This window comes from Oncorhynchus mykiss, chromosome 2, assembly GCF_057628025.1.
Source record: "Oncorhynchus mykiss isolate SJ-2025 chromosome 2, ASM5762802v1, whole genome shotgun sequence".
In the NCBI taxonomy this organism is placed as follows: domain Eukaryota; kingdom Metazoa; phylum Chordata; class Actinopteri; order Salmoniformes; family Salmonidae; genus Oncorhynchus; species Oncorhynchus mykiss.
Window position 1 is genome coordinate 32,812,694 of NC_143023.1, and position 27,789 is coordinate 32,840,482.

Consider the following 27,789-nt stretch of genomic DNA (forward strand, 5'->3'; position numbering starts at 1 on the left):
GACCCCTTTCTTGTAGCGTTGCTGAGGGCAGGAGTGGCCATGGGGGAGGGAGGGGGAGAGAGAGGGTGAGAGGGTGAGGGGGAAGGGGAAGGGAGGGGTTCCACTGGCCCTGCGACAGGTGTGTGGTGGGGAGTGGGAAGGGAGGGAGAGAGAGAGGGACGGGGGGAGCGAGTGAGGGCGGTAGGAGGGAGGGGTACTCACGGATTGTCGGAAGGGTTGGGGAGGGGCAGTGGGAGGGATCTCCATGCTTGGCTGCTTCACGTTGGCTATGCTCTTCCGCCGGGCGCGAGCGTTCTCTGAGAGAGAGAGGGAAGAAGTCAGGTAAGAGAAAGAGAGAGAGAGAATCCAAAAAGACAGGGAGCGAGAGAGGGCATGGTCTTGGCATGTGTGTCAGCGGGGAGACGGGGGCGAAAGAGAGAAGATACACACAGTACATGCATACGGTCAGGGGAGATAGGAAAAGTGTGAGAAACTGACAAGTAACAATGAAAAAACAGAAGGTGAAGTGAAGGTAGTGTGTATAAAAAATGGCAAGGGAGAGAGCAAGAGAGCAAGGTTAAGGGTGAGAGAAGCAATGCGATGATAATGTCCCATTAACCCTGATCTCCATCATCCCCTACTTCTTCTCCTCCTACCAGGAAAATTAGGGATGTAGATGGAGAGCTGCATGGGAAGGAAGATGAAAGAGGAGGGCATAGGAGGGGTGAGGTGAGTGAGTTGAAAGGGATGGGTTTTCTGCCTGGCCGTTCGACGAGGCAAACGTTAACAATCTGCACTGAGTGTGTCGGGGGAGGGGAGAGAGGAAGCAGGGACCAAGGGAGGGGAGCAGGGGGGAGCATTCACAAACAAAGCTCCTATTGACTTCCGTCCGTGAGTCAGTCCCTAACGTAGTGAATTAGTCAGTAAGGGAATACACTCTGTACTATCCATGATGGATGGCAGAGGAGACCAGTGGCCGGACAGTAGAGAAGATGGATCACACAAGCCCACTCTAACACTCTGTACTATCCATGATGGAAGGCAGAACCCACTGGACACAGACGTCAATTCAACGCCTATTCCACGTTGGTTCAAAGGAATTCCGCTGAAACGACGTGGAAACAACATTCATTCAAACAGTGTGTGCTCAGCGGGAGGAGACCAGTGGCTGGACACAGAAGAAGATCTGTGAAAGGCAAGGAGAAGTTAACTAATGTACGCAGTATCATGGAAAGAAGGGAACGGGAACGAAAGTGGGAGAGCATCTGAGGCCCCTTCATTTCAGTCTTTCTTTCCCTCCCTATCCCTTTCTCTGCTACCCTCTTTTGAGATAGATCAATGATAACATCGTCATATTTGAGGCTATAAATATTCTTCCTGTCTCTTATTCTCTCGGTCTCTCTCTCTCTTGTATTCTCTGTCTCTCTCTTTATCCCACCCTCTCTTCTCTCTCTCTTTTTCTTTCTCTCCTTCTTCTCGCTCTCCCTGGTTCTGCTATCACACAGACACACAAATACTCAGGCATACACACACACTCCTCCTCTCTCCCACGCAGCTATTTTACATAATTCAAAAGTGCATTTATCCTCTCCTCTCTCCAGCCTCTCATCGCACTCTCTTTCCTCTCCTCACTCTTCACGTTTTCACATGGTCCCGTCTTTCCCCTTTACTTAATGTATCTTGTCTCCTCCATCCTTCTATTTCATCCTCCTTTCATTTATCTGAATTCCTTCTCTTTATCTGGTCACTACATTCCCTCTACTTCTCAAAATGTCAATCTTTTCTCATGACTCTGCTGTCATGCTACTTTCCACTGCCCACGCACTGAGCTGAGCGAGCGCCTTAGGGAAGGATCCTCATTGTGATGATAACCAAGTCAACGAATCACAGAGGGTTATGAAATCCAAAAGGGTGTATGTCCATTATACACAGTGGAAACTCCCAAGACCAATGAACCAACTGCTAGTCCATCATTGTCCTTTGTAAATATGGGTAGCACACAGGATCTTAATTTGATCATTCTTTTGTTTGAGAATTTTCCTGCACAGCAGGACATTTTTACTTGTAGTGTATTTCAGCTTTAAAAAGGCTTCTTACATTTGTAATTTCCACTTAAAAATGTCTGACTTGATTTGCCCTAATAATATATCAACCTCTACAAAAATGTCCATTAGTTATAATCCACATAATAATTCATATTTCCTCTAGCTCCAGAATTGTTTTCCTGCTGTAGCAAACTGGCTCAAATTAAGACCCTACATCTGTATTGAGGTAGTTATCATACTAAGGGACCTGAGTATTTCTGACCACATAACCTAACCAGGAAAACTACAGGCTCTAGTCACCCTGGTGTCATGATCTCTTATGACATAGACAAAACGTCATTTTTAGGGACCAGAGTTTTTTTCCTGACCATGTGACCTTTTCCTGGTCAGTTCACATAGTTAGAAAAATGTCAGGACAACAGTCATTATGTATGAACTCCAAATACAGCCCCAGTCAAAATGCAACATAAACTAAGAGGTGCATCATTTCCTCCTGGAACTACTGTTCACGAAACAAATTAGTTTTCCTAGAGCAAGTAGACTGATGCCATGCCTGAGTAGCTAAATGACAATTCAGCTGGTATCCCTCCTACAGTCCAAAGGTGTGACTGCTCTGTGGCTTTAGCTAGCTAGGCATTTAGATAAGCTGGAAACAGTCAGCAACTTGGCGTCAGGCTCTCTCCATGAGGGTGAAAACTTTGTCCTTTGTTGCCAATTTAGATTCATAAGATTATCTGAAAATATTGGTCTCATGGAGGATTTCATTGGGCCAAACCTTTGATTTGTTTGGAGATCTACCAAGTTGTTTTCTTCACTCTTTTCAACGCTGAGTCTACTATGTGAAGGAGATTATTCAAAAAGACAGCAAATATTATTCTTATGAATGTGGATGTGGATCGTCCAGATAATCCATCTGTAGATGCTCTACAGATGGTCATACTGTCAACAAGCTATCTGTTGATAAGCAACAGTTAGGATTAGGTTTAGAATAAGGGTTACGGAATGGTTAAGGTTAGGGCTAGTGTTAGGGCTAGGGTTAGGGTTAGTAGATAGTTAGTTGAAATGTTGCTGATAGTCTGTAGAGCATCTACAGATGGACTATCCAAATAAAGTGTCACCGCCGGTTGTCATGGGTTACCCCTCATGAAATCTTTGGGTTTTGTGTTCTGATATGATTGGCTAATGAACCCTTTTGTTCGATTTGAAAGTGCACAGAGCCTTGCAGCGTGACGGTGAGTTTACGGAAATAGGAAATAGTTCACCAAGGTCGTTCCGTATCTGCTGTTCACCACCATCGGCCTTCACTCAAAGCTCTCAAATCACAGCGTGAAGCCAAACCTGACATTGTGGAAGTGCTTATGCAATAAAGGTTCCGATGCTTCCGTACTAACAGAACAAACCCTTGAGATTCCCTTAGCATAACGCTTGCTAGGCAACAACAATAACTTGGCAAAGTCTGAGTGTCAGTTGGCTCAGTAAATTAAGAAAGTAATGTACATGTTTGGTAATGATTATGAGCAAAACACTTAAATATACCTGATAGGCTGCAGTTATTCATACGAGCTTTGTGCATAATAAAACATGATGATAATATTACTAGGATTAATAATCCGTTTCACTACAATATTTTAGTAATATAAAATCGACATTATATTTATTACACCACTTTTTTCTCATTATGGCAAATTTTGCAATCGCCGAGCAAGGATTTCTGTACCATTTAAACATAAAGTGTTAGTTGCTTTATCTACAAATAAAACAGTATTACAGTGTTGTGATTTTGAGTCGTTGAGGTTTGACCTCCAAAAGTGGATATTTCAAAGCTTTACAAATGCCAACAGTCTTTGTTCCAATTCCTTAGTGATATGCAAACTTACAAGAAAGGATCTGAGGCAGTGTAGTGCAGTGTAGCGCATACTAATCTCCACTAGTAATGCACTGTAGTGCTATGTCCCAATGTCCATACTAGCGTACTACTTAGCATACTACTTGCCCAATGCATTAGCATATGTCATTCTAGATGCTATACTTGTGTGTAACTGAGCCACAGTGTATAACTGACCAGAGACAACATACTATGGGCAACTTTCTGTTCTATCCTGAAAAAGGAAAAACCTGCACTTGTTTTTTTCTTTTTTCACTATTTCTTTTGAACCAGGCACCCACATACTTTTAATTAGCACAAACATTTCCTCATACTACAATTTTCTGCTCTAGAAATGACATAAGTAGATGTAAATGACAAGTGACCCAACACTGTTGTGTAGGGTTCATGGTACACAAGATCATCTGGGGTCTGGGCAAGCTTGTCACTTGGTATTAGGAAAGTGTAATCCCACGTGTCATAGCAGCAGTATGTCATTTTCGTATGAACTGAAATCAGATGTTATGAAGTAGGAGGGGAGAGGGGAATCATGCTATTGAAATCCTAAGAGCATCATGTATGTATTATGATGGGTGAGTCAGACACGTGTAAAATGTAGTCAAGCGTGATCAAACGTACATCCTTTAGGGTCTGTGCTATCCGGGATCCTTGGGATGTCCCTACACCAGTGAAGTTGACATTTTAAATGACCCATCCTGACCCATCCTGTAGTGGGGTGCAGTGCCAGTATTAAAGAAATGGAGCTCACACACTGATAAGCTCAACCATGTACCTTCATTCACAAACATACCTTGACGTTGGAACTTATGAGTGTACGGCTCTATTTCTTTTATACATGTCAAAAGTAACCACATATCCTCACTTGTTCAGTCATGTCCATGTGTTACTATAACACTTCATGCACTTCATGCTCAGAGTGGGGAGACAAGATGAGTGGGTTGAAGTTGCTTCTAAACACTGATATAGGGTCAGATCTTTTTTAATCCCAACATGGTCTATGTTATGATGAAGAGATTCGTAATCTGATCCTAGATCTGTTGTTAGAGCAACTTCTACCTTAAGTGGAGACAAATGAGAGGCGTGAATTGTGTGACGTTTTGTGTGACCAGTATTATTTGTGTCCTATATGAACTCCTTAATGGTGTTCAGCAATAATCGACCACATTAAATATTGATTTATGATTATGCGTTAAAAAGCCACTGGTAAAAGGGACTCAATAGGTCCATTTCATTCAATTTCTCACCCAATCCCTTTTGATCCAAACCCGGGCTCTTTATTTAGTTTCCATGGCAACATTTTCCAAGTACCTTGCATTTGAGTTACAGACACATAACAAAGCCAGGAAACAGAAAAAAGACACTTAGGAGCCTATAAACTACATCCTACACATTCACCTTCGCAAACGCTAAGCAACAGAGGGAGGAAACACGCTCCAAATGTGGGGGGAAATGAAAATCTATAGTCATGCTGATATCATTCGGTTAATGTTCATGATATCTGGGGAACACCATGTCCAGTACTACCATAACTGAAATGACAGACGAATGCAAAGCAGTAAAAAAACATATAGCCTTAGACTGACTTAAATAGTATAGGAGTATATTAAATAGTACTAGGCATTACATAACGAAGGGAGGGTTAGAGGAATGTAGAGATGGTTTGAATGAGCCTTCTAAAAATAGAGGAGAAAGCAATAGGGTTCTCATTCTTCTGTTACTGCATCTGACTTTAACCCATAGAACCTTTTATACTGAGAATGTGTTCACAGATCCAACAGGATGCACATGACGTGTGTGTTCGTCTGCAATTGTGCATGCGTTTGTATACGCCACCTACAGCCTACATGATGCCAATGATGCACGTGTGCATGTGCCTGTGTGCATTCAGCACAGTTTGCCCTGGCATGCACATGGATGTGTGAACATGTCAGTTTGCATTGGCATGTGTTTGTGCATGTGAAATGGTGCACTCTTTTTCCTTCTGAATGTAAATCTGATGTCAAGCCGAAAGCTGAAGATGAAACGTGTGGGTGGCAACAGCTTCGAGCTTAGTCCCTCAGAGAGACAGGATGGGGAGGGAGGGAGAGTGAGGGAGTAAAAGAGCGAGAGAGAGCAGAGAGCGAGAGGAAAGAGAGAGAGGGAGAGAGATGGATATATAGAGTGAGAATGAGTGGGAGGGACAGAGCAAGACAGGAGAGTAAACGCAAGAAAGCAAGAGGTAGAAAGGTAGAAGGAAAAAAGCGAAGGAGAGAGAGTGACAGCGAGAGAGAGAGAGTACAATAGCCAGAGTGATGGAGGCTGGAGAGGGAGTGGGTGTCTGAAATGCTGTGAGCCTTTTTGTATGTTTTCCATTGTTTTTCATAGAATGCTGGTCTGCAGACCTGTTAGCTTTTGATCCAAGATCTGTAAATCCAAACGTAGGATCGTCTCTCCTGTGTGCAACATACACTATACTCCATTGTAGTTCTATGTTGATCTTTCTTGACGTATTTCAACACACGTAGTTCATGTCTCTACATGTATGACCACGCCTTAGAGGATGTCTGAGCCATAGACATAGAATCTATAGAACTGATATCCTCATTCAAGTCAATGTTCCGTGATGGGTAATACCGGTGACCATATTGAGTGTACTGTCAAACTGACCTGGCCTTACCCGTTCTAATTCATTATTTCTATGGTATGCGCACTTAGGAGTAATTTCTGAGTTTTAATTGATGAATGATTTAACAGATAAACAATGTCGAGCTTTTAGGCTTGCCACTTAGCAGGCAGCGGCAGCTTACTTAGTGTAATTTGATGCATGTCAGAAAGGATACGTTGTCATGACAATACAATATTCCTATTTTTCAACTAGATATCCAGAATGAGCATGTTCTACTCTTGGTCTAGCTCTAGCCAATCAGGGCCAATAATGAAGAGGGACGTAGCCTTGTAAGATTTAAAGCTATAGTTCATCCTAAAATCAAAGTTTGCTAGATGTTTTCAGACCTCAAAGTGGTTTGGTTTGAGTTTAGGGTGAACTATCACCTTAAACTTGCCCAACTCAAATGTTTCATCTTATATTGGTGCAATATGTTGCAATCTTCTTACTATTTGGGAAAGTATAAAAGCGGACCGTAACACATGAACAGTGGACCATGACAACATGCTTTCATGTGTGCACAACAAAACGAGATGCCTGTTTAATCCAAAAGCCTGTTCCTACTGTATAGAACCTGAATAGAATCTGGTGAATGCAACATACTTGGTCATGACCAAGATGAGACATGAAACATCAGATGACAACTTTGGTTCCTACCTAAGAAAGAAGACGTGTTGGTTCCTACCTAAGAAAGATGAGAGGTGTTGTGCTTCGATCCCAGACCTCTAAAGTATCTTCAGATGTCCATCGTCTATTCAGCCCACGATAAGAAAGTGGAGGCAATTCGAAGCAAACAACTTTAGATATCCAACTTTGTCTTGAGTTACCATAGTTTTCCACGGTCTGTGTCTGTTTGATATTGTTGTCGTTGTCACATTCCTTTGGGCCCAAACTTGCTGTAAATCAATGCTCCGCCACTATGCCTTGACATTAGTGTCTATAAATAATTAAATACATTGGTCTCAGTGAGTATCTGCTGACACTGGACGTGATTGTGAATGTGTGTCATGGCATTTGTCTGATAGCCTAAGTGCATTTGTCTGGGTTGCTGTCAAGCAGGTAAGTGCCTCACCTATTGAGTTCAGCATCTGCAGGTCTGAGACCATGAGTTGGCCATACAGATATATTGCTCAGGCAGTGCTTGAGGTCAATTCTCAAGCAAAGAATCCAATTTAAATAACACCAGCAAGCAAAGACGGTAGAATATATTCTAATCAAAAATGAATATACAGCCAAATAACTATCAACAACTTTGTCCACACTTTAAATATTCAACACATAAATACACATATAAATTAACTTGATTGCCAGACTTTACTATCCAGGCATCTTGAAATAGGAATCTCTAGATCAACTTAATGTTTCACTCATGAAAAAAATCTATTCTAACTCAGTGAAATAAATATGAGAGGTTTTTATAAGTACAATTTAGGAGAGGGAAAATGATTAGCCTTACTCGTGGCATTTGCGTATAGGTCAATGAAGGGAGGCAGTAGTTTTCTCATAAGGTGCAGTGTCTAAACCTCAAGCTGTATACTTTTGAAAAGTGCTCATAAATATATTTATCATGACCTTAAAGTGCCACATGTAAGCTTACAGAGAATAAGGATGATTTTGTAGGCTACTATTTCCCCACACATAAATAACACCAAAATATTAGCTATCCTAGGCTATACTTGATTGAATTTGTAGACGTCTCTTACAGTAGTATATCCATATGGAAAAATATGAAGAATTAGAAATAGGCTATGTCTCCAAAGTCAGCGACTGTTATAATTCCTCACGGATGTATGGTTCATTCTTCCACCACCTCCCCCCAGCCAAGCTCTCCAGCACCGGCAGCGGCTGTTCCGCGGCGGGCAGTCGCGCTGAGAGCTCCTCTTCCCCGGCCTCTCCCTGTCCCCTCGCACCGGTGCCCTCGCCCCCAATCCCGCGGCCGTTTCCTCGGTAACCTACAGAAGATCTACAGAGGCGAATTTCTCTCATGTTTTGGTTGTAATTGAGCAATGGTTTTTAAGGGTTTTATGCCTTCTATCCACAAAATGATGTTGTCCAGGTGTGGAGGATAGATTTTCTACAAGACCTCAATTTCGATTTCGGAAAAATAAAATAATGATTCAAATAAATAATAATAACACTTTTTGGTTAATTTAATGTTTTGTAGTTTTAGTTTTTTACAATAAGCAGATCAACCCATGACATCTGCAGCTGTGTATGTGTGTGAGTGGGGGGGTTCGTGAGGTCCGCCTGTCCTGTGTGCCAATTATTGGAAATAGGATAGTGCGCGTTCGGATGCGCTCCGTCAAGTCCTACTCTTATACAAGGGGAAAGATATTCGAAGTCCTCTTTCCGTTGATAGACCGATGCTTTCTTAATTCCCAAATCGGCAGAGAATATTGAACTAGCAGCAGTTTAGCAGATGCTGTGCCAGCGCCTGGACAGGTTACTCTTGCAAGTACAGGAAGCGCGAATCATTGGTGACCATCAAAACGCAAATGTCATACAAAAATAACGGCGAAACAGCAACACGAAAGTGAACAGTGTCCTACAGCATGGAATAACCAGGTGAATATTTCCAAATTAGCATCCCTTATCCAGTTGCTAGAAATTATAGTCCATCCTCAAGTAATCCGCCTCTCCTTCGATGGAGGTCTTATCCAACCTATGTCGAACGAGACTGTGTCACACAGGTGTATATGGTTGGAGCAGCACTTATGCCTTGCCTTGCTTTGCCTTCACATCTCCCTCTCTCTCGCTCTATCTCAGTTTTGTTAAAGGGATAGGACAGCGATGTTTTTGAAAGGGTGTGGGAGTCGAGTAATGGAGTGATTGTAAGTACAGTACTAGTATGAGGTGCCCAGAATGCGCTCTCTCTTTTTCTCTCTCCACCCCCTTCATCATTCTCTTCCTGCCCCCTCTCACTCACACACACACATCTGGGAGAATGAGAGGTTCAGAGCTAGGGGCAAGTGTGTGGGAGGCATGAGCGTAACAATATGACTATGACACTGAAAGTTGCAATCCGCTCATGCATACAGAAACACACACAGAGACACAAGACAAATCTGGGGTAGGTGTAATGGTTTCAATGCAAATAACATGATCTATCATGGAAAGAAAGGCAATGATAACTGAGTACATCAAAAGTACCCAAACACACCTGAAATGGTGACAAAACGCTATGCCTATCTTCACGTAGACCTACATCAAAGCACAATTTGCGGTACTCTTTTATCACCAACAGCTAAAAAGCCAGACATTTTTAATTTCAGTCACTTAAGACATCGCCGGTAAAGGCACTTTATAGTATATTTAAAGCCATCAGTATTTCCAAATGGGTAAAGGGTGACTTGGATCTGTTTCCATGACAACTGTAAGCTTGGACCAACTTTTTAACCCATCGCATTACAGATACTAAGACACTGAGCGATAAGAATTACAGGGATTGGTTAATTTAAGTATTGCAGAAAACAATTTACTACACCCCCTCCCACACACACATTTTCTCTCGTTCACCCACCCACCCCCCCCCCTCGCTCCCTCTCTCTCACTCTCTCTCTCTTGCATTCTCTCTAACGTCTGTGCGTCTGCTCTATAATTATTTCCATGGTTACCATTAGTGATGTGAACCTAAGGCGGATGTACTATTGTAGTAATCTTTCCGTCTCTCTCACCACTGTCATTTACTCTTCCTTTTCACATCCCTTGCTTACTCCATGCAATACAAATGTCCAACCTGTTCACATAGTTCTCTCCCTGTCTCTCTCCATCAGATAGGATAGAGGGATGGTATGAAACGAGGACACACTTGAAGCGTGCACATTGCCAGCTGGCTAGGTGGAGTGCCAAGGCTGAAGAGTAAACTGGGATGTTGGCAGTGGTGGGCACAGGCACAGGCACGTGGGAAACTAGGAACACATTGGAGGCACAGACACCGTTTACAGTACAGACACATGCGCACACACACACAGACACACACACACACACACACACACAATTACAGTGCAGTATTCACAACACAAGCCCACGCATTCTCTTGCATGTGAAGATATTTGCATGGATGTTCGCACACCTTCTGTAGATACCCTACGGCCTCACACCCATAACACATACATCACCTTCCCATTTACAACATCCCATTCACCCACCATATGGTGTGAATACTGTATCTCCCCATCTCCCATCCATTCTTACTCTATAACTTACTGATAGACCAAGTAAATGAGCTCCTTTCTAGCTTCACAGATCGTGGTGGAGCCTTTAGTTGACAGTCAGTCAGAGTGGGAGTGTTGGCCTGACAACACCGGTATTCTGTCTCTGGAAAACCACGTGCCTCCGGAGCTGCAGCACACGGCTGTGTGCAAATATTCAATTAAGAGCCTGACTAGTGCTGCTGGAGAGCCTGGTAACGACACTCTACGTGTGAAAACAGAGCCAGAGAGCCGAGTTAGAAATAATGGATATACAATACATACCTATAGGGGCATTGAGATAAAGGTGTTAGAGACAGACACAAGAAAAGGGCAACCAGTGAAGAACAAACACTATTGTAAATACAACCCATATTTATGCTTATTTATTTTCCCTTTTGTACTTTTACAACACTGTATATATACATAATATGACATTTGTAATGTCTTAATTGTTTTGAAACTTCTGTATGTGTAATGTCTACTGTTGATTTCTATTGTTTATTTTACATTTGTATATTATCTATCTCACTTGCTTTGGCAATGTTAACACGTTTCCCATGCCAATAAAGCCCCTTGAATTGAATTGAATTGAGAGAGGGGCGGAGAGATAGAGACATAGACATAGGGAGAGAGGGGGGAGAGAGAGAGATGGAGAGATAGAGAGAGAGATAAACAGACATAGAGAGACAGAGAGAGAGGGGGGCGAGAGAGATAAACAGAGAGATACAATATGTACTACATGAAGGAAAGTTGGCCATCATATCGACATGTAATATCCGTTATGACTTCAAGAAGACCACACCGCACTGTCCTTATATTTCTCAGCAATACTCTCCAGTCAATAGCTATTTTTGCCTCTTTTGTGTAAACGGATGTACTGGCATAAATGCTCTTGTATATGACGTGAGGACCAAGGCTGTTTTTATCTTTGCTTGGTCACTTTCTTCAACACCCAACTCCCTCCATTTCAACTCCCTCCATTTCAACTGTGTATGGCAGTAACAACTACTGATTCTTGGCTAACCCATTTGTAGCAACTGGCATGCACCTATTTGAGATGCACATAGAGGGAATATAGCAAAAGCATACATTTGTATGCAAAAGGAGAGAGTCAGGGTCTATGAAAGCCATAAAGGAGAGAAATGATTGACATCTTGCGTTAGAGATATGGTCCTCTGGATTGGTATAGGATTAACTGTTGGGAGTTGTCAGTACATACAGTACTAGTCTGAGTCACGCGGGGGGGGGGGTGTCGGAACATACTAGTCTGAGTTGTGGGGGGTTGCTGTGTAGTAGCAAGGCTATATACAGTAGCGAGGCTATATACAGTAGCGAGGCTATAAACAGTAGCGAGGCTATAAACAGTAGCGAGGCTATAAACAGTAGCGAGGCTATATACAGTAGCGAGGCTATATACAGTAGCGAGGCTATAAACAGTAGCGAGGCTATAAACAGTAGCGATGCAATAAAAGTAGCGAGGTTACATACAGTAATGAGGCTACATACACTAGCGAGGCTATATACAGTAGCGAGGCTACATACAGTAGCGAGGCTATAAAAGTAGCGAGGCTATATACAGTAGCGAGGCTATATACAGTAGCGAGGCTACATACAGACACCGGTTAGTCAGGCTGATTGAGGTAGTATGTACATATAGATATGGTTAAAGTGACTATGCATATATGATGAACAGAGAGTAGCAGTAGTGTAAAAGAGGGGTTGGCAGGTGGCGGGTGGCGGGACACAATGCAGATAGCCTGGTTAGCCAATATGCAGGAGCACTCGTTGGTCGGCCCAATTGAGGTAGTATGTACATGAATGTATAGTTAAAGTGACTATGCATATACTGTATGATAAACAGAGAGTAGCAGCAGCGTAAAAGAGGGGTTGGGGGGGCACACAATGCAAATAGTCCAGGTAGCCATTTGATTACCTATTCAGGAGTCTTATGGCTTGGGGGTAAAAACTGTTGAGAATCCTTTTTGTCCTAGACTTGGCACTCCGGTACCGCTTGCCATGCGGTAGTAGAGAGAACAGTCTATGACTGGGGTGGCTAGGGTCTTTGACACATTTCTAGGGCCTTCCTCTGACACCGCCTGGTGTAGAGGTCCTGGATGGCAGGCATCTTAGCCCCAGTGATGTACGCACTACCCTCTGTAGTGCCTTGCGGTTGGAGGCCGAGCAATTGTCGTACCAGGCAGTGATGCAACCATGCTCTCGATGTTGCAGCTGTAGAACCTTTTGAGGATCTCAGGGCCCATGCAGTGGGGAATGCATCCCCCGTTAGGAGCAACTTGGATTTACAGGCATAATGGAATGAGATATTGGACAGACAACTTATGGAACTCAACAGTCATTTTCAGAACGATTCATGTGGGATAATGAAGAAGGCCGCAACTGCCTGCCTGCCCCGATTGATCTCATTTGGTCAAATGACAGTGATACAGCCTCCCAGTACCCATTATGACATTTATGTGGAGGATGCAGCAATAACTACTCTTTTGGTACAGCAGCTTAAACGAAAGGTACAATCATGCTGGCAATTTAAAAAAATATATTTTTGTAGTAGCCTTTTTGCCAATAATGCGATAGGTGCACTTGATTCATCTGCCCTGCATGCCGGATAGGCGAAGTGTTCCCATTTTATTTGTCTGAAGATACAAACTCCGCGGGCCAAGAGAGCTAAATCAGGTGCACCTGTAGGCATTCCGTTGGCCAATTGGATAGCTTAGATCAGGGGTTTTCAAACTTTTGGGGGCCGGGGACACCTTTTGTGATAGCAAATTCATCAGGGAACCCTTCATTATTATTATACCTTTATTTCAACAAGGAACACAGACTGAGACCAAGGTCTCTTTTACAGCTGGGCCCGGCATATACATGTTTACACATACAGTTTAGGCACAATGATTAAGAAACGAGACAAACAAAATAATCACAGATAACACAAAACAATACAGCAACAGATTACATTTACACATAGGTTATTCTACTAACAGCACAATAACTTGCATTACCCGAAACAGTTACAGTGCCTTGCGAAAGTATTCGTCCCCCTTGAACTTTGCAACCTTTTGCCACATTTCAGGCTTCAAACATAAAGATATAAAACTGTATTTTTTTGTGAAGAATCAACAACAAGTAGGACACAATCATGAAGTGGAACGACATTTATTGGATATTTCAAACTATTTTTAACAAATCAAAAACTGAAAAATTGGGCGTGCAAAATTATTCAGCCCCCTTAAGTTAATACTTTGTAGCGCCACCTTTTGCTGCGATTACAGCTGTAAGTCGCTTGGGGTATGTCTCTATCAGTTTTGCACATCGAGATACTGACATTTTTTCCCATTCCTCCTTGCAAAACAGCTCGAGCTCAGTGAGGTTGGATGGAGAGCATTTGTGAACAGCAGTTTTCAGTTCTTTCCACAGATTCTCGATTGGATTCAGTTCTGGACTTTGACTTGGCCATTCTAACACCTGGATATGTTTATTTTTGAACCATTTCATTGTAGATTTTGCTTTATGTTTTGGATCATTGTCTTGTTGGAAGATAAATCTCCATCCCAGTCTCAGGTCTTTTGCAGACTCCATCAGGTTTTCTTCCAGAATGGTCCTGTATTTGGCTCCATCCATCTTCCCATCAATTTTAACCATCTTCCCTGTCCCTGCTGAAGAAAAGCAGGCCCAAACCATGATGCTGCCACCACCATGTTTGACAGTGGGGATGGTGTGTTCAGCTGTGTTGCTTTTACGCCAAACATAACGTTTTGCATTGTTGCCAAAAAGTTCAATTTTGGTTTCATCTGACCAGAGCACCTTCTTCCACATGTTTGGTGTGTCTCCCAGGTGGCTTGTGGCAAACTTTAAACGACACTTTTTATGGATATCTTTAAGAAATGGCTTTCTTCTTGCCACTCTTCCATAAAGGCCAGATTTGTGCAATATACGACTGATTGTTGTCCTATGGACAGAGTCTCCCACCTCAGCTGTAGATCTCTGCAGTTCATCCAGAGTGATCATGGGCCTCTTGGCTGCATCTCTGATCAGTCTTCTCCTTGTATGAGCTGAAAGTTTAGAGGGACGGCCAGGTCTTGGTAGATTTGCAGTGGTCTGATACTCCTTCCATTTCAATATTATCGCTTGCACAGTGCTCCTTGGGATGTTTAAAACTTGGGAAATCTTTTTGTATCCAAATCCGGCTTTAAACTTCTTCACAACAGTATCTCGGACCTGCCTGGTGTGTTCCTTGTTCTTCATGATGCTCTCTGCGCTTTTAACGGACCTCTGAGACTATCACAGTGCAGGTGCATTTATACGGAGACTTGATTACACACAGGTGGATTGTATTTATCATCATTAGTCATTTAGGTCAACATTGGATCATTCAGAGATCCTCACTGAACTTCTGGAGAGAGTTTGCTGCACTGAAAGTAAAGGGGCTGAATAATTTTGCACGCCCAATTTTTCAGTTTTTGATTTGTTAAAAAAGTTTGAAATATCCAATAAATGTCGTTCCACTTCATGATTGTGTCCCACTTGTTGTTGATTCTTCACAAAAAAATACAGTTTATATATTTATGTTTGAAGCCTGAAATGTGGCAAAAGGTCGCAAAGTTCAAGGGGGCCCGAATACTTTCGCAAGGCACTGTACAAGCAATAAAAAAATACAAATCCTCCAATAAATATTTAAAATGGGCAACAGGGAGACAAGAGTCTCAAGTTTAAGTTTAGTCTGCAGGCTATTCCATAGTCAGAACACAACTCCAGTGAGATAAGAATAGCATACAATAAGCTTTACTATGACTTTGGCAGTGCATGGCTGGACGAACCAAGTCTCGAGCCCTGGGAAGGAATGTTTTAAAGGCCCGCCTCTTGGCATCGGAGAGAACACCTTGCAGCTTTAAAGCTCCTTTCCTGCAATTCTACACATTTTTTAATGAGGCAGAGAGAAAATGGTGCAGTTTTAAAGCTTAAATTACAGTGCATTTATGTTGTTGTTTGTTTATTTTTTATTGTGGGGGAGAATACAATTAGTGGAGAATAGGCTTATTGTGGATAACAATATTCCTGTAAACCTACCAGGCCTATGTTGCCCAGGGTTAAGAACATACATTGTAGATTCATAATATTATTTTTGAGAACCCCTGGCTTAGGTCACCATGTCTACAGCAGCTTCGACGAGCATACAGCGAAAAACAATTAATTCAACCTCATTTACTGCCTTTTAAAAAAACATAGCTGGGATTTGGCTGACTTGCTTAAAGAAATGTGGTTTCTACTGACAATTTAGATGTACAAGCCATAGCATAAGGGAACGATGAGCGAATAAGAGGCAATCCGTAATTTTGATTAAGACATGATTAAGCCATCTAAGATGGACGTTGTCAATATAACTTTTGAAATGTACAGCGACAGAATTCAGAACATGGTCCATTCTTACAGTATTCTCCCTCTACACCAAGTCAGAACCAAATGATAAATAAAGGGGGCATACTGTATAAGCAGACAATGAAAGCTCTTACAATATTTGATGATGACATTTCATCATCAAATATTGATGATGAAATGTCATCATATAGGCTACATGTGCACCACCAAGTCAGAACAGTAGGCTAAGTTATGAGGGGGAAAGGGACCAAATTATTAAGGTGATGCACATGTGCTTCTAACAGCTTACTACACAACATACACTTACTATTACTTTCTTAGCTGCAGTATACATACAGCGGGGCAAAAAAGTATTTAGTCAGCCACCAATTGTGCAAGTTCTCCAACTTAAAAAGATGAGAGGCCTGTAATTTTCATCATAGGTATACTTCAACAATGACAGACAAAATGAGAGAAAACAAATCCATTATTTGTAGGTGACCAGTATTTGGTCACCTACAAGCAAGCAAGATATGTGGCTCTCACAGACCTGTAACTTCTTCTTTAAGAGGCTCCTCTGTCCTCCACTCGTTACCTGTATTAATGGCAGCTGTTTGAACTTGTTATCAGTATAAAAGACACCTGTCCACAACCTCAAACAGTCATACTCCAAACTCTACTATGGCCAAGACCAAAGAGCTGTCAAAGGACACCAGAAACAAAATTGTAGACCTGCACCAGGCTGGGAAGACTAAATATGCAATAGGTAAGCAGCTTGGTTTGAAGAAATCAACTGTGGGAGCAATTATTAGGAAATGGAAGACATACAAGACCACTGATAATCTCCCTCGATCTGGGGCTCCACGCAAGATCTCACCCCGTGGGGTCAAAATGATCACAAGAACGGTGAGCAAAAATCCCAGAACCACACGGGGGGACCTAATGAATGACCTGCAGAGAGCTGGGACCAAAGTAACAAAGCCTACCATCAGTAACACACTACGCCGCCAGGGACTCAAATCCTGCAGTACCAGACGTGTCCCCCTGCTTAAGCCAGTACATGTCCAGGCCCGTCTGAAGTTTGCTAGAGAGCATTTGAATGATCCAGAAGATTGGGAGAATGTCATATGGTCAGATGAAACCAAAATATAACTTTTTGGTAAAAACTCAACTCGTCGTGTTTGGAGGACAAAGAATGCTGAGTTGCATCCAAAGAACACCATACCTACTGTGAAGCATGGGGGTGGAAACATCATGCTTTGGGGCTGTTTTTCTGCAAAGGGACCAGGACGACTGATCCGTGTAGAGGAAAGAATGAATGGGTCCATATATCGTGAGATTTTGAGTGAAAACCTCCTTGTCACGGGCGTCCTCCTCTTCATCTGAAGAGGAGAGGCGAGAAGGATCGGAGGACCAAAATGCGGCATGGTATGTGTTCATGATGAAATGTAATAAAGAAAACACTGAACACTGAAACACACTATACAAAAACCGAAATAACGACCGTGACGCTAATGAGAACTGTGCTGACACAAGCAATCAACATAGACAATCACCCACAAAACCTAACACAAAACAGGCTACCTAAATATGGTTCCCAATCAGAGACAATGACTAACACCTGCCTCTGATTGAGAACCATATCAGGTCCAAACACAGAAACAGACAAACTAGACATCCAACATAGAATGCACACTCAGATCACACCCTGACCAACAAAACATAGAAACATACAAAGGAAACTATGGTCAGGGTGTGACACTCCTTCCATCAGCAAGGGCATTGAAGATGAAACGTGGCTGGGTCTTTCAGCATGACAATGATCCCAAACACACCAACCGGGAAACGAAGGAGTGGCTTCGTAAGAAGCATTTCAAGGTCATGGAGTGGCCTAGCCAGTCTCCAGATCTCAACCCCATAGAAAATCTTGGAGTTGAAAGTCTGTGTTGCCCAGCAACAGCCCCAAAACATCACTGCTCTAGAGGAGATCTGCATGGAGGAATGGGCGAAAATACCAGCAACAGTGTGTGAAAACCTTGTGAAGACTTACAGAAAACGTTTGACCTCTGTCATTGCCAACAAAGGGTATTTCACAAAGTATTGAGATAAACTTTTGTTATTGACCAAATACTTATTTTCCACCATAATTTGTAAATAAATTCATTAAAAATCCTACAATGTGATTTTCGGGATTTTTTTTCTTCTCATTTTGTCTGGCATAGTTGAAGTGTACCTATAATGAAAATGACAGGCCTATCTCATCTTTTTAAGTGGGAGAACTTGAACAATTGGTGGCTGACTAAATACTTTTTAGCCCCACTGTATCTCCCTTGCATATTACATAATTTATGCAGCTGCATACAAGACATTCTAGGACTCACCATTGTGTTGTGCTCACTTGAACAGGAAGGTGGCGCAGCGGTCCTTATTGTGGGCAAATTTTGTCATGAAACTTTGTCATCAAAGTCTTTCATTCTCTAGATTTATGGTGCTTTCAGGACAACTGGGAACTCGGAAAAAAACCCAGATCGAATCATGACATCTTCAAGTCGGAGCTCTAGAAAGAGGCCTGAGTTCCCGACTTGGAATCGTATTCGTATTGGATGACCGTTCAAAACGTATTTTTCCCAGTCGGAGATCGTTTTTTCAGAGTTCCCAGTTGTCAAGAACACACTGAAGATTGAGATTTCCCAGTTCTGCTTTTCAAGTTGTTTTGAACGCGGCAGAAGTCATGCTGGATTGACAGCATGGCTAATGTATTCAACCTTTTCTGGCCCTTGGTGTTGCGTGTGAATGTTTATCCTTTTAAGCTTTGAAAAGATACCCTTAAACCCAGACTTGGACCACACACCCTCTCCACTGAATAGCAGGCAGGGGAAGCAAAATTGTGATTGCTTTGCAATGCTTGCAGTTAGCCACTGATTCCTTCCAAACCACTCATTGTTGTTGTGTAATGTTTATGTCCAATGGCCGATGAGCATCGATACATTTTATCTATAATTTCTCTTCATATGACAAGGATTGAAAAGGATTTGCCAGTAGATTGTTGATGTGATTCATGATAATGACTGTTTTCTCTAACTTGCTAGTTAAGATTTTGAAAGTATGATGTTGACATCATCAGTCCAATCAAAGCTACGATAGATATAACGTGATTTGATGTAATTTTATCTGTGGCCAACGACCTTGAGCCTTCTTGGATGGGCACTTCTAATGTAAATCTATGGCAGCACCCAAGGGGGTTTGAACTTTCTAGCTCTCCCTGTAGATTTTGAGATGACGTAGTGTCCCCATGAGTGACAGAACACTGAGCCAATCACGGAGCAACATAAGAAGATGAACAAACCCTATGCTCTGTATTTTCTGCTGGCTGCCCCTCCACAGAAAGCACTGAGCTAGGCTGAAACACTTGCATTTTGGAGCTGCCTTACTCAAGAAAGCAAAAGAGAGACCATGTCTGCATGCAGCTTTATCAAAAAACACATCACATTCACATTATTCAGACCCTTTACTCAGTACTTTGTTTAAGCACCTTTGGCAGTGATTACAACCTCAAGACTTCTTGGGTATGACGCTACAAGCTTGGCACACCTGTATTTGGGGAGTTTCTCCCATTCTTCTCTGCAGATCATCTCAAGCTCTGTCAGCTAATTTCAGGTCTCTCCAATGATATTTGATCAGGTTCAAGTCCAGGTTCTGGCTGGGCCACTCAAGGACATTTAAAGACTTGTGGGGAAGTCACTCCTGCGTTGTCTTGAGGTCCTGAGCACCCTGGAGCAGGTTTTCATCAAGGATCTCTCTGTACTTTGCCTCGATCCTGACTAGTCTCCCAAACCCTGCCACTGAAAAACATCCCCACAGCATAATGCTGCCACCACCATGCTTCACCATAGGGATGGTGCCAGGTTTCCTCCAAATGTGACGCTTGGCATTCAGGCCAAAGAGTTTAATCTTGGTTTCATCAGAACAGAGAATCTTGTTTCTCATGGTCTGAGAGTCTTTACACGGAACCCAAACCAGCTGCGCGCGTGCGCCTTCGTGCGCCATCGTGCGCTATCGTGCATACATTTATTTTTCCCCCCTACACCAAACCGCGATCACGACACGCAGGTTGAAATATCAAAACAAACTCTGAACAAATTAGCTAAATTTGGGGACAGGTCGAAAACCATTAAACATGTATGGCAATTTAGCTAGTTAGCTTGCACTTGCTATCTAATTTGTCCTATTTAGCTAGTTTGCTGTTGCTAGTTAATTTGTCCTGGGATATAAACATTGAGTTGTTATTTTACATGAAATGAACATGCTCCTCTACTCTGCCAATTAATCCACACATAAAACGGCCAACCGAATAGTTTGTAGTCATCTCTCCATCTTTGAACTTATATGATGATTGGCATCTAAACTTTCATAGTATTACCACGACTACTGGCAAAACAGTTTGTCTTTCAATCACCCACGTGGGTATAACCAATGAGGAGATGGCACATGGGAACCTGTTTCTATAAACCAATGAGGAGATGGGAGAGGCAGGACTTTCAGCGCGATCTGCGTCAGAAATAGAAAGGAGTTCTATTTTAGCCCTTGGCATCGCAGACGCTCATTGGCACGTGCGAGCAGTGTGGGTGCAATAATTGAATAACATGGATTTCTAAATTTATTTTGCGACGCTCATGCACGCGATGCGACCGGTTTGGTCAGCATGTTAGGTGCCTTTTGGCAAACTCCAAGCAGGCTGTCATGTGCCTTTTACTGAGGAGGGGCTTCTGTCTTGCCACTCTACCATAAAAGCCTGATTTGTGGAGTGCTGCAGAGATGGTTGTCCTTCTGGAAGGTTCTCCCATCTCCACAGAGGAACTCCAGAGCTCTGTCAGATGGACAATCGGGTTCTTGGTCACCTCCCTGACCAAGGCACTTCTCCCCCGATTGCTCAGTTTGGCCGGGCGGCCAGCTCTAGGAAGAGTCTTGGTAGTTCCAAACTTTTAAGAATGATGGAGGTCACTGTGTTCTTGGGGACCTTCAATGCTGCAGAAATGTTTTGGTACCCTTCCCCAGATCTGTGCATTGACTCAATTCTGTCTCGGAGGTCTACGGACAATTCCTTCGACCTCAATTGTTTGATTTTTGCTCTGACATGCACTGTCAACTGTGGGACCTTATATAGACGGGTGTGTGCCTTTCCAAATCATGTCCAATCAATTGAATGTACCACAGGTGGTCTCCAATCAAGTTGTAGAAACATCTCAAGGATGATCAATGGAAACAGGATGCACCTGAGCTCAATTTTGAGTCTGATAGCAAAGGGTCTGAATACTTGTGTATTTGCTGCAATGTGTGCCGATGCCCAGCTATTTAAAGGGACAGGTGGCTATTTGAGACAGAGTTTAATTGAAGCTGAAGGAAGTTGCAGTAAATCCCTGACACTAGTCTCAGTGCAGAGAGATATTTTGCAGAGGGAAGTATTGTAAGACTACAGCCAACCAATGTATGAAAGCTGACTTACACACTGAGGGCTGAGGAAGGGAAACCAGCCTACACAAGAGATCCATGGACAACTGCCAGTCAAACCAGGAGCTGTGCTGCTACTGCTGTTATTATCGTTGTTGCTCTATTTCATCCTCAGGATATATCACAGGATATGTGAGCACTTACATAATGTCGACATTTACATAGCTGCTCTGCATAAAAAGCTATTCACTAATTTAGGCATGGTATTTTCAATGGTGCTTCACTCCATTTCTTAACATGTCATTTCTGGTACCTCGTAATTGATCAATTGATCAGTAATCATTTATTAAAGGGTGATTCTTTTGGTCAAAATTTCAATTACAAAGAGGATTCTAAAAGACCCGTCTTGAAAAATGTATTGTAGCTAAGATGTTGATTATAAAAACGTTTTCTTTAAATCACATTTGCCTAATTTTTCAATAATATACAGCCCCAAGGAATACATATTTACTGTGTAGTAGCACTCTCTTCTCTGCTGGTTGTTACGCTTATTGAAGAGAAGGTTGCACAATATATTTCCACAAATCTAACAATATAGATTGATATTCCATCTTATACAAAAGTTTATTAAAAAAATGTATACACTTATACACATATTTTCGCAATTTGAATTACATTTATCAGAAACTCACATACCAACCAAAACATTACGGTGGTGGGGGCAATACACACTGAACTGCCTGATCTTTTTTGCAGGATATCATGGTAGTCAATGTTTGTTTTAGCCATTATACCTGGGTTTACTGCTGCTAGTAGTAGCACTCAGGTTAGCATGTCATTAGCTATAGCTACAATCGGTCAACAACAGAGTCTTTGTCAGTTCGGGTATAGTTCAATGTCTATTATGATGGTTAATTAAGGTTTATCTTGATTTTGTGTAGCAGATTTTGTGTATCAGCGAGAAATGCTGATGTGCTGAACTGCTAATAAGTGATGTGTTTCAAGACTGCTAGTGGTTAGCTAGCAGGGGTAAGCCAGGGGTGGAAAAGGGGCTATGCAAAAGGCCAGCGAGCTGTATTAGTGTTTATTTATTTAATGAGCTGAATAAGAGTACAAAAAAAATCACAGGATATGGTCAGATGATAAATTGACTTTATTCAGACTGCCAAAATATATATTTTTAACAAAAGTAGGCCTGATGTGGGTATTCACTGTCTTATGTGGGCAGTGGTTTCACTCCTACTCCTGTAGTGCTCCTCTTCATGTCACATTTCCGAATGCTTTTCCGACCTGACTTCGGTCAAATTCGGTTAAAATATACATTTCTCCCAAAATACAAATGCAAAGTGATAGGGTATAAAACAAATCAGAATGTTTTAAAAGAAACTTAATTCTACAATCTTCCCTTTAAGTGAAATATAATTTGACTACTTGTTCCACATGAAGTAGCTTTACATCATTTCGAAAGAATTGTGGGAACAGTGATGTAAAATGTTGCCAGAAAACAGTATTGATTCTAGCTTAGTGGGCATAAAATTCCATGAAGCATCTCTCTCTCTCTCTCTCTCTGCCCCTTTCCCCAGTGAATGTTCCCCTGCTCATGTCCACGAACCATCTCTCTCTCTCTCTCTCTCTCTCTCTCTCTCTCTCTCTCTCTCCCCCTTTCCCCAGTGAATGTTCCCCTGCTCATGTCCACGAACCGTTAAACAAAGCTACAGTAGCGCTCCATTTGTATTCATTCGGAGTTCCAACATTAAGACAGCAAGATGACTCAGCAAATCTCTCCAAAGACAAGCGGCAGCTTTGGGGGTGGATTTGCAGTTCCCTCAGTGACAGACTCACAGGCTACCTGTCATCCTGCACTGTTAACTTTATATAGTACTAATAGTCTCACTAAAACAAACAATACTGTTGTTGATACTGCTACAGTACTATGTATGCTTCCTGCTGCAATTAAAACATATTGAAGTGTCACTTGGTATTCCCATGTGGTAGCAAACAGAGAATAGCATAATTGAGGTTGGCTAATGGGATCATATTGCGTAATGTTGCAGTAGATTTTTGGTGTCAACGGAGGCTGAATTGCTCAAAACAAAGATATATCTGAGTAACAGACTCACTAGTCTAATATATACAAACTACGGACATGCATGGTAACTGTACTGAGGTTGTTGATGGGTTGGCAGGTTAGCGGTGGCTGCTGGAGTATGCTGCAAACACAAATCACTTCTGAGTTCCACTCTTAACCTGACAGTTGTTTTGTCCCTGGTGGAACCTCATAGACATTGCATGTTGTTTTAATGAGTTAAAAGTCTGGGGGAAATCCATAATTTATACTGTTTATTATTATTCATTTCCTTAAAGTTATTGGAGGAGAAATTAGTTCAGTTATACACGCTAGTGTTGTACCTTTAAGATGGGATGTGGAACAACTCCTATAAATAAAACATCAATATGCCAATGTTGTTCCAGTAGACAGAAAACACAAGTTTATAATGGAGGAAAATACGAACAACACGTTGTGTTTTTACATTGAATTTCCATTCAGCCAAAGGCTATCAATCAGATAAGCAGTTAGCTAGCTACATTATGTTTGTGATTTAGCCTGAGGTTAATTCATTCACATAACATGGATTCCTCTCAATGACTGAGCAGCCGTGGTGAAAGTCAATTTCAAAATGTAACACATAACATCGAAGGCCAACTTCATTAATGCAGATAATCACATCCAATTTTGAGGAGGTTAATAAGAGAGAGAGGAAACAATATATTTTCCTTCTATTAGCACAGAATGTACTCTTTGAATGAACGTTATTGCAAGAGACCCAATAGGATCAGGAGCATGCACTTCAATACCAATAAAGATTTTAAATGATTATTTCTCTCATTATATTACATAATCAAGTCCCTTTGCTGACCTTGCTCTACCAAATCAAATCAAACTTTATTTGTCACACGCGCCGAATACAACAAGTGTAGACCTTACAATGAAATGCTTACTTACAAGCCCTTAACCAAAACTGCAGTTCAAGAAGAGTTAAGAAAATATTTACCAAATAAACAAAAGTAAAAAATAATAAGTAACACAATAAAATAACAATAACGAGGCTATATACAGGGGGTACCGGTACCGAGTCGGTGTGCGGGGAGAGGTTAGTTGAGGTAATTTGTACATGTAGGTAGGGATGAAGTGACTATGCATAGATAATAAACAGCGAGTAGCAGCAGTGGACAAAACAAATGGAGGGAGGGTCAATGTAATAGTCCGGTGGCCATTTGATTAACTGTTCAGCAGTCTTATGGCTTGGGGTAGAAGCTGTTAAGGAGCATTTTGGCCCTAGACTTGGTGGCTCGGTACCACTTGCCGTGCGGTAGCAGAGAAAACAATCTATGACTTGGGTGACTGGAGTCTGACAATTTTATGGGCCTTCCTCTGACACCGCCTATTACAGTATATGGGTTCTGGATGGCAGGAAGCTTGGCCCGAGTGATGTACTGGGCTGTACGTACTACCCTCTGTAGAGCTTACGGTCAACCGGTCAGGATGCTCTCGATGGTGCAGCTGTATACATGTCCTGAGGGGGGAAAAGTGTTGTCGTGCCCTCTTCACGACTGTCTTGGTGTGTTTGGAACAAGATAGTTCGTTGGTGATGTGGACACCAAGGAACTTGAAACTCTCGACCCGCTCCACTACAGCCCCGTCGATGTTAATGGGAGCCTGTTCGGCCTGCCTTTTGCTGTAGTCCACGATCAGCTCCTTTGTCTTGCTCACATTAAGGGAGAGGTTATTGTCCTGGCACCACACTGCCAGTTCTCTGACCTGGTCCGTCATTGTCATGATCATGCCTACCACTGTTGTTTCATCAGCAAACTTAATGATGGTGTTGGAGTTGTGTTTGGCCACGCAGTCGTGGGTGAACAAGGAGTACAGGAGGGGACTAAGTACACACCCCTAAGGGGCCCAGGTGTTGAGGACCAGCATGGCAGACGTGTTGTTGCCTACCCTAACCACCTGGGGGCGGCTCATTAGGAAGTCCAGGATTTAGTTGCAGAGGGCGGTATTTAGGGTCCTTAGTTTAGTGATGAGCTTTGTGGGCACTATGGTGTTGAATGCTGAGCTGTAGTCAATGAACAGCATTCTCACATAGGTGTTCCTTTTGTCCAGGTGGGAAAGGGCAGTGTGGAGTGCAATTGAGATTGCGTCATCTGTGGATCTGTTGGGGCGGTATGCGAATTGGAGTGGGTCTAGGGCTTCCGGGAGGATGCTGTTGATGTGAGCCATGACCAGCTTTTCAAAGCACTTCATGGCTAGTTTCACTTGGTTAACATCTGATATGGTAAACAGGGGTTTTGTGGTAGGTCAGACCTGCTCTTTGAGCTGTTTGAAATGACAAGTTAACACAAATGTAAAATACTCTGGCAGTAAATACAGAAACATGCTACAGTACAGAGACAACCCCAGCTAGTTTCAATAACTTCCCTTTATGGCTGAATGGCTCAGAAACGTGGCATTTTGCAGCTTAAAACCACCATAATGCAGCAACTGCTATTCAAGCCAGATTCCTTATACTCCACTATTGGCACTACCGCCCCACACAGTCTGTCTCCCTATTCATTTTTTTTTCTTCCTTTAAACATTTTTTTAGCCACTTTTTCTCCCCAATTGGTAGTTACGATCTTGTCTCATCACTGCAACTCCCCAACGGGTTCGGGACAGGCGAAGGTCAAGACATGCATCCTTTGAAACATGACCCGCCAAGCCGCACTTCTTGAACCCCAGGCTGCAGTGGCGCCTAAGCGCTGCAATATAGTGCCTTAGATTGCTGCGCCACTCGGGATGCCTTTGTCTCCCTATTGTAACTACTGTACCTTATATGTACCTTATATATGTCCAGGGTACATAGGGTGTTTAAACATCATGGACAGAGGGCCCAACATGGGCTAGAATCCACCAAAGATTAGAGCTGTTTCAGTACCTTGGACCGCTCCGCACAGAGCAAAGATTTTGGGTTGGTCTGTGTGGCTGCAAGCAGAACTTCTGTGGATAGGGTTTAGGTTGAAGTTCTAATTACAATAGATATTTGCATATAACATTTACAGCACACTGCAATTATCTACCAAGATGAATGCCTTAATTGCATGTTGATTGCTCCAACTTTAACTGTTTCCGTGCTTTCAAGGTGCAATACAAGGAAGTGGATGGGGAAGTAGACTAATTGCGTCTGAGTAACTTTCCATATCCAATCCAAAGAGCATACTGAAGTATCGTATATGTCCCTAATCATAGATGCAGAGCCAAATGTCTTCATCAGAGATGGTCATTACATTAGGACCCAGCTGGGATAGTTGTCAAGTGTCTTCATTTATCAAAACGATGATAAATTAAAATTCACGTTTCAAGGATAGATACAGTACATAAACACATTGGAAGCATACCAAGATGGATACAAATTCAAGCTTGTTTTTTTGTTATGACACAAGAGTAATCTATTACTTTTACTGTATGTGTCCCTGGAAGGAAGCACTTAAGTGAGTAGAGGACAACATCGGAAGGTCTATTTGACCTCATCCCCCATAGAGCATTGTTTGCTATCTCGATATTGTGTATAATTGGACAGTTTAGCCTGTCATTTTGATTCCATGCCTTTGTGTCCTATTTTTCTTTTTTGAAGTCTTGTCAAAATTGGATTTTCGAAGATTTTTTTTATACCGGTCAAATGTTTTAGAACACCTACTCATTCAAGGGTTTTTCTTTTTACTATTTTCTACATTGTAGAATAATAGTGAAGACATCAAAACTATGAAATAACACATATGGAATCATGTTGTAACCAAAAACATGTTAAACAAATCAAAATATATTTTATATTTGAGATTCTTCAAATAGCCACCCTTTGCCTTGATGACAGCTTTGCACACTCTTGGCATTCTCTCAACCAGTTTCATGAGTTAGTCACCTGGAATGCATTTAAATTAACAGGTGTGCCTTCTTAAAAGTACATTTGTGGAATTTATTTCCTTCCTAATGTGTTTGGCCAATCAGTCGTGTTGTGACAAGGTGGGTGGGGGAGGGGGGGGGGTGTACAGAAGATAGGCCTATTTGGTAAAAGACTAAGTCCCTATTATGGGAAGAGCAGCTCAAATAAGGAAAGAGAAATGAGAGTCCATCATTACTTTCAGTCAATGCTGAACATTTCAAGAACATCTTCATGTGAAGTCGCAAAA

General features: G+C 42.2%; 1 protein-coding gene across 19 annotated transcripts in view; it reads right to left on the minus strand.

Moving 5' to 3' along the window:
* The window catches only part of syngap1b (synaptic Ras GTPase activating protein 1b), a 116,662-nt gene that overhangs the window by 53,367 nt on the left and 35,506 nt on the right, over nucleotides 1–27,789 (minus strand). For 16 of the 19 annotated variants that reach the window (XM_090197453.1, XM_090197426.1, XM_090197394.1 and 13 more), the window contains one exon: nucleotides 202–296. In XM_090197453.1, the coding sequence (XP_090053579.1) occupies nucleotides 202–296 (95 nt within the window). Of the gene's footprint in view, nucleotides 1–201; nucleotides 297–7,238; nucleotides 9,404–27,789 lie in introns of those variants that run through there. The other 3 variants (XM_090197481.1, XM_090197471.1, XM_090197462.1) reach the window with 1 other exon arrangement.